At 37.3% G+C, this 7,648-nt stretch overlaps 1 protein-coding gene across 1 annotated transcript; it reads right to left on the bottom strand.

The window, feature by feature from the left end:
- Positions 1 to 5,473: 5,473 nt before the first annotated feature.
- Positions 5,474 to 6,427, bottom strand: LOC102876641 (olfactory receptor 2B11-like). The gene has a single exon (XM_006894021.1). The coding sequence runs from the start codon at positions 6,425 to 6,427 to the stop codon at positions 5,474 to 5,476; it is 954 nt and encodes a 317-aa protein (XP_006894083.1).
- Between the last annotated feature and the right edge of the window lie 1,221 nt (positions 6,428 to 7,648).

Here is a 7,648-nt window from a genome sequence, read left to right as displayed (position 1 = left end):
AAGGCCTTATGTCGTCCCTTGGAGGACTGGATTCTGATCACTGCACGTGCAATGAAGCCGTAGGAGAGAAGAATGAGAGCTAAGGGAATTAATACTCCTTGATGAGTAAAAGAAAAACTCTTTCATTGCTATGCAATCCCTCCCCCCAAGCCCACTACACTGTAAAGCCTTCAAAACTCCTGTCATGACAATAATACCTAATCATATATCCATTTTAAATAGTTTTCTGCCTCATCTGCTGCAATGCAGTATATATCATTCCTCCCCTTCTTCTCTGCCTTCCCTTAACCTCAGTACCAGTCCTTTTTTACAATGGTGGCCCTGTGCAATATTTGTCCTTTTGTGACTGAGATATTTCACTCAGCATAATGTCCTCCAGGGTCATCCACTTAGCATAGTTTTCATGAGTTTCTTTTATTTTTCAAAGAGAAGAGCAAACTTGCAGGAAGAGGTGGACAGGGAGTAAAATGGAACAATGAATGAATGAAAATCCAAAGTCTATGTAAACATTTACTAAAATGAATAAAAAAATAAAATACATGAATTATATTTTATGTATATTAAAGGCATTTTGAGTGAACACTTTGTTGAGTGAAATAAATCACTCACAATAGGACAAATATTGCATAATTGCACTATTGTGAAGATAAGAGAAAAACTGAGCAAATTATGTATAAATGTTCAAAAGTGGAATAGGAAGGAGAGTAGTAGAATGGAAAAAACGGGGCAAAGGGAAATGATCTAAGATAGCAGTGGTGGAAAGCAGACAGAGAGGTGAAAGAATAAGAAAGATACAGTAAAGACTTGAGATAGGCTGATAAAAAGCATAGATCAATAGTAATTAATTATAAGTATAATGTATATTAATTATTTAATAAACTACAATGTGTATGAATGAAACACAATGTATATGATGAATGATTGTATAAAACATAATGCATATGAATAAAAAAAAACCCTTTTAAAGTTCTATTGATTTACCAGAATGACATGGGAAAACAAACAATAAACAAAAACCTAACTACAGAAATAAAATTATGAAAAAAAAGAAATATAGTTATGAGAAGGAACAAAGGAATAAATGATACCAAGATAATTTCCAGAAAAGTACTAAACTGACAAACAGAAGATTAGTTTCTTTGGGGTTGTGACTTTTCAGTGGGTCCTCATTACTTTCATCAAAATGTTTGCATCAGTGTGGAAATTATCAAACTATATCATTGATATTACATAAAAGTAAAATTTTGCTGAAGTTTATTTTTAAAATGGTGGAATTGAGAGCTTCTAGAATTTCAAGTTGTATTAAAAAATTATACATAGCTTCTAGAATTTCAAGCTGTATACAAAAGCTGTATTCAAAAGGTCATGTCATAAAGGATCTTGAATGGAAAAAATATCAGAAAGATATTTACTTGCATTTGATTGATTATACAAAGGAATTTGATTCTATGAAAGTTCCATTCTTTGATTTTATTCTCTCTTGTTTGCACATTTTGGCTATGTTTGTAAACCAAAAGTATCATTGGATAGAGCTTCTAAATTTCTTCCCATTTCTTTCCCTTATGATCTTTATAGTTTGGATTTTACCCCTAGGTCTCTTACACACGTTGAGTTGGTTTTTGTTTGTGGTGTGAGCGTGGATCCTATTTCAATTTTCTACAGGTAAATGTCCAATTTTGCTAGCACCATGTGTTAAAGAAGGTATCATTTCCCCTTTTTACAGGATTTTTTTTTATTTCAAGGATTTATTCATCACTGTAACTTTCTAAAAAACTTAAAAGAGTGACTTTACACCTGGACCTCACCAGATGGACTGAACAGGAATTACATTAATTTTTTTACAGAAAAAAAATCATTGGAGAAGAATAATATCAGCAGTCAAAACCAGATCAGGTGCTAATTTTGAAGCAGTGCATCAAACACTCTCATGCAAGCTTAAATTGATGCTTAAAACTTAAAACTAAAACAAAAACTTAAAAACTAGTCCACAGGAAACTTAAAATTAAAACTTGAAACTAGCCCACCCCACAGGAACCGAAATACAATCTTGAATCTATCTCAGTTAAAGTTAAGAATCATTTCAAGAATAGGTTTGAGGCATTGAACACCAATGACGGAAGACCAGAGGGATTGTGGGAGGAAGTCAGAGATATCATCTATGATGAAATAAAAATGTCATTATAAAAAAAGAGGATAAAGAAATAAAACATAAGGGATGTCAGAGGAGACTATGAAAAGTGCACTAGAATTTTGAGAAGCAAGAGTAAGAGTGGAAAAAAAAAGTAAAAGAGTAAAGTAAAAGAGCTGAAAAAGATTTCAAAATGCAGCTCAAGAAGTCAAAGCAAAACAGTTTATTAAAATGTGCAAAGAGCTGTAGTCAGAGAATAAAAAAAGGAATAATTCATGCAACATTTCTCAAGCTTAAAGAACTGAAAAACAAATTCAAGACTTGAGTTGTAATACGGAGATATGCTATAGGCAAAATCCTGAATGATTCAGAAAGCATGAAAAAAAGATGGAAGGAATACACAGAATCACTGTACCAAAAAGAATTAGTTGATACTGAAGATTATCAGGAATTAGCACATGAATAAGAGCCTATGGTAATGAAAAATGAAATTATAGTGTCATTGAAGACATTGGCAAAAAAATAAGGCCCCAGGAATTGATGGAATATCAAGTGATATGTTTCAATTCCAGGTGCAGCCCTGGATGTGCCTCTGAAAAGTTACTACAATGACATGATAAATATGAGAATATCAAATGGTTCAGTCAGAGCCCTGGTGGTACAATATTTATAGTGGCTGGCTATTTAGCCATAAGGTCAATGTTTTGAACTCACTAGTTATTTGGCAAGAGAAAGATGTGGTGTCTGTCTTTGTAAAGATTTATAGACTTGGAGACCAGTTGATTTTTTTGGTAGCTAAATGATTAAGCTTGACTGCTACCTGAAAGTTTGGCAGTTTTAACACATCAGCAGCTCTGTGAGAGACAAACTTGACGATTTTCTCCTTGAAAGTTCTCTCAACTGAAAATAAATAATGAAGCTCTAGTGATATAATTCACAGGGTTATAATTCACAGGTTTCACCTCTCTGGTGATTCAAATCCACTGATAGGTCCATGTATGGCCTATGAAATTGTTTGGAACACTTCATTGGTGTACTATAAGCTTACAACAATTTGTATCTGATTCAGTGACAATGGTGGTTGTTGGTATGATAGATAGGCTTGTATTGGTTTCAATTAATGGAACAAACTTTCTATAGAATAAAATTTAAACTACAGAAAAAAATATCAAGATTTAAGTAAGATGAAAACAATCTCACTCATGGATGTTTTGGAAAAAAAGGCAAAATGGTATAATCTGTGAAACTATAAACTATAAATTTAAGGAGTTGTTTGTCTTGTTAAAGGTGATTCACAGTTGACCTTTCAGTGGGTGTTCAAAGGCACTAAATCCATCCATATACAGTGTCCATCTATCTCCAGTGGAATATTTAGTGGATTCGAACTGCCCGGTTCTGGGTTGGTAACAATTCTGCACTATTATACAATATATTGTTGTTGTTGTTGTTATGTGCCATCGAGTCGTTTGCGACTCATAGCGACCCTATGTACAACAGCCCTAAACCCTGCTCTATCCTGTGCCATTCTCATTGCCTCTGCCACACCCATCCCGATTATCCCAGTCACTGAATCAATCCACCTCATAGAGGGTCTTCCCCTCCTTTGCTGTCCCTCCACTCTGCCCAGCATGATGTCACATCAAAAAAATGCAAAGGAAGATTTTAAGAACTAGAATTTTAGAATTCAAAACTCAGATTGACGTTTACTGCTGTTCAGTCAGTTCCAACAAATACTGACCCTCCATCATATTTCAAAGGCTGTAAGTCTTAACGAGATGAGGCTTGCCATTTTTCTGTCATGGAGGCATTACCGGATCTAAGCCACCAGAAATGTACAGCCTTTGCATTAGCACTATCTTGCTCTGAAACTCAAGGAATATCTGGTTCAACTTTCCTGCTTTTAACATAGTAAAAATAGTGACACAAAGTGGTTATAACTTGGCCAAAGTCACCCTTTCTTTTCAGATACAATTTCAATCAGTACTGAGTTCTCCTAGTTCCTATGCAAAGATGGGTTAAATCATTACAGCTGGTAGTATTCCATTTGGTTTCATTTCTTTGCAAACCACTATCCCCAGATCATAGGAGACTACCTACTTGTAATACCAAGTTGAAGGTGGGCGATTTTCTTCTGTGGCCCTCGGCCAGGTTCAAATTGTCTTCCTGTCAAACATTCTTCTAGGTGGTATAGCACTGGTCTGTGCGTTGCTGTACAGAGGTAACTCGCGGTTGCTGTGATACTAAACACTGTGACAGTGATGTGTCAATTGTGGTAATGGATACCCATGGTGGACAGTGTTGGCTGGAGCTTCCCGACTAAATCAAGCCTGGAAGCAGGAGCGGCATCCACTTCCAAAATGGCTTGCTTCCGGAAACTCTATGTACGAACAGTGCTCACTTTCGTTCATAGGGTCGCTATGAGTCGTCTACGACTTGACGGCATTAAACAACAACAACAACAACCACCACCTACTTGTAATAGAAAAAAGAATGTTATTCCTAAAATTGTTGCTCAAGAATTCCTTAGTAGTAAATACTACTACTAAAAAGAATTAAAGTGCTCTAGCTGTCAACTCAGAGAGTGGGGTGGAACTCCCCGATTAAAACAAGCTTGGAAGGAGGAGTGGCATCCACTTCCATAATAGCTTGCCTCTGGAAACCCTGTGAACCTGGAGAGAGGATGAAAGGCAACCAAGCGTTGAGGACTCTAGGGTCGCTATGAGTCTCCTGCGACTCGCCTCGATGGCACTTAACAACAGTGACAACAGCTGTCAACATGTAAGGAAGTGCACTGACAATATAAAGGCACATGGCTGCATAAGAGAAAGATGGACAGTCAGCTCCCATACAATTTACTGCCTCTGAAAATTTGCTAGAGGGTCAGTTCTGTGTTAGTTCCTACACAATAGTACTCAACAACTACAAGAAGTAATCTATAATTAATTTAAAACTACATTTCATAGTATGTCTTCACAGTAGTAACAGGGAAAGTAAGAAATATTTGAAAGAGTTAGGAGCAAAACAGTTACAAAATAGGAAGATATGGAGAGAAAAGAATGAGGATTATGACAATATTGACAAATATTTATTAAACATAAAATATGTTTTAAGAATATCTGAAAATATATGGCCTCTTAGAATTAAAAAAAAATTACTGTAGAACTGGGATTTTAGGCATTATCACTACATAGAGGGTAAGATAGCTTACAGAAGATTTTAAGGGGCCTCAACTTTTTCCAAAACTTGCACTGTTTTACTATTAATCCCTTAGGCAAAAGGTTCTCTGACAAACAATATACTCATGAAAGGTCATTTAACAGATTAAAATCACCATGTCTCAGTTCTTTATCTGCAGATCCTCCAGATCCTTTCCAGGAGTCTTTTCAGGGCCCCTTTCACATCCTTATTCCTCAAGGTATAGATGAAGGGGTTGAGAGTGGGGGTGATTATGGAATAGAAGAGGGAGATAAACTTGCCTTGCTCTTGGGAGTAGCTGGAAGGGGGTTGTAGATACATGTAGATAGCAGGTAGGTAGAAGAGGGAGACCACCACTAAGTGGGAAGAACACGTCCCGAAGGCCTTATGTCGTCCCTTGGAGGACTGAATTCTGAGCACTGCACGTGCAATGAAACCATAGGAGAGAAGAATGAGAGCTAGGGGAATTAATACAAAGAAGGCTACCAGCACAGCCAAAGTAGCGTCATTCACAGTTGTGTCAGCACATGATAGCTTGATCATGGCTGGCACCTCACAGAAGAAGTTGTTCAACACCCGCTTCCCACAGAATGGCAACTGTACTGTCAAGACCACTTGAACTAGGGAATTGCCAAAGCCACTGACCCAGGCCACTGCCACGAGTTGCTGACAGAGAGAGCGGTGCATGATAATAGCATACCTGAGGGGTTCACAGATAGCTACATAACGGTCTAGGGCCATGGCAGCTAAGACGATACACTCAGTGCAGCCCAACCAGTGGAATATGGCATATTGAACTGTGCAACCACCATAACTTATGGTTTTCAAGGAACTTCCCATGTTGAACAGCATCTGTGGGACTGTGGTGGTGGTATAGCAGAGATCCAGAAAAGACAGGTGACTGAGAAAGATGTACATGGGGCTTTGGAGCTGGGTATCTAGCCGAGACACCAAGATGATTGCAATGTTGCCCAGCATGGCCAGAATGTAGGACACAAGAAGAATCATGAAAAGAGGAAGTTCTAGCCATGGCCTGTCGGAGACACCCAGTAGAATGAAGTTCTTAGGGGAATCCTCCAGCAAGCTCTGGTTGCCACTTCTCATGCTAATGCATTATCTGGCACCTGTAATAAATCAAGAATATTAGAACAAAGTAAACCTGACAGACAGGATCAATGTAGTTCCACATTATTTTTTTTTGCTTAAGTTAGACAATGTATGAGCTTCTTTACCTTTGTAGGGAGCCATATAAGCTGCAAATATGCTCTTTTTCTAGTTTATACTTTATAACCTTGAGAATGGTGACTAGTCTTTCTGAAACACAATTTCTGTATTTGTAAAATAGAAAAATACTATTTTAAATGTGAGTGCTTATGGAGGACAAGAGCTACTGAATATGTGATTAAAAGAACATGACATGTATGGATAACTTTCTTCCAATTTAGTAAAACCCTGATACAGCTCCCATCACCACTAAGATGTTTGAGATCTCCCTAAACATGGTAGGGAACTGTTCTCTTTCTTAGGCTTTCTTGTTATGGTTTTTGTTTTGTTTTTTTTTTTTCCTTTTCCTTTTCTTAGGTGGTCATGGAAGGTGAGAGTGAGCATAAAGAAGATCTAAGGACTTTTTGAACATTTAGGAATCTTACTGGTGTAAATATATCTTACTTACTGCCTCAGCTTTTAAGCCTGAGTACATGACAATGAAATGCACCACGGCTTTCTGAACCATGCTGTTCTCTGACCTACATGACCTTTCACACAGGCAATTTCTAGCACTTATAAAGGCAGTGAAAACAGCATAATCCAAAATTCTGAGTCCCTTGAGTAGAACAGTCAAGTCATATGCCATTTCACTCCAGATTTAGTTATTTTTGTTGTTCTTAGGCATCAAAGAGTCGAGTATGACTCAGCAATCCTATGAACAACAGACCCGAAACCTATCCTATCCTAGTCCATCTTCATTATCTCTAACGTGTGAGAGCCCATTGCTGTAGTTACTGTGTCAAATAATTTTGTTGGAGTTCCTCCTCTCTTTTGCTGACCTTCCACCTTTCTAAGCATGATATCACTTTCCAAGGAATATCTTCTTTTAAAAGTATGTCCAAAGTGTGAGAGACAAAACTTCACCATCTTTGCTTTCGAGAAGCACTCTGGTTGCACCTCCTACAAGACATATCTTTTTGTTATTTTGGAAGTCTATGAGATATTCAGTTCTCTTTTCTAACACCATGAATAAAAGTCATCAATTCTTCTTTGGTAATCTTTATTCATTGTCCAACTCTCAGATGCATAGCAAGTGATTGAAAAGACCATGGCCTGAAT

Source organism: Elephantulus edwardii, unplaced genomic scaffold (assembly GCF_000299155.1).
Source record: "Elephantulus edwardii isolate Elephantulus edwardi_28Jun2011 unplaced genomic scaffold, EleEdw1.0 scaffold00133, whole genome shotgun sequence".
Lineage (NCBI taxonomy): Eukaryota > Metazoa > Chordata > Mammalia > Macroscelidea > Macroscelididae > Elephantulus > Elephantulus edwardii.
This window is presented reverse-complemented; position numbering and strand designations above follow the sequence as displayed.

Excerpts from the sequence above, each read along its gene's own strand:
- LOC102876641 (XM_006894021.1), bottom strand. The coding sequence starts at position 6,427 with ATGAGAAGTGGCAACCAGAGCTTGCTGGAGGATTCCCCTAAGAACTTC.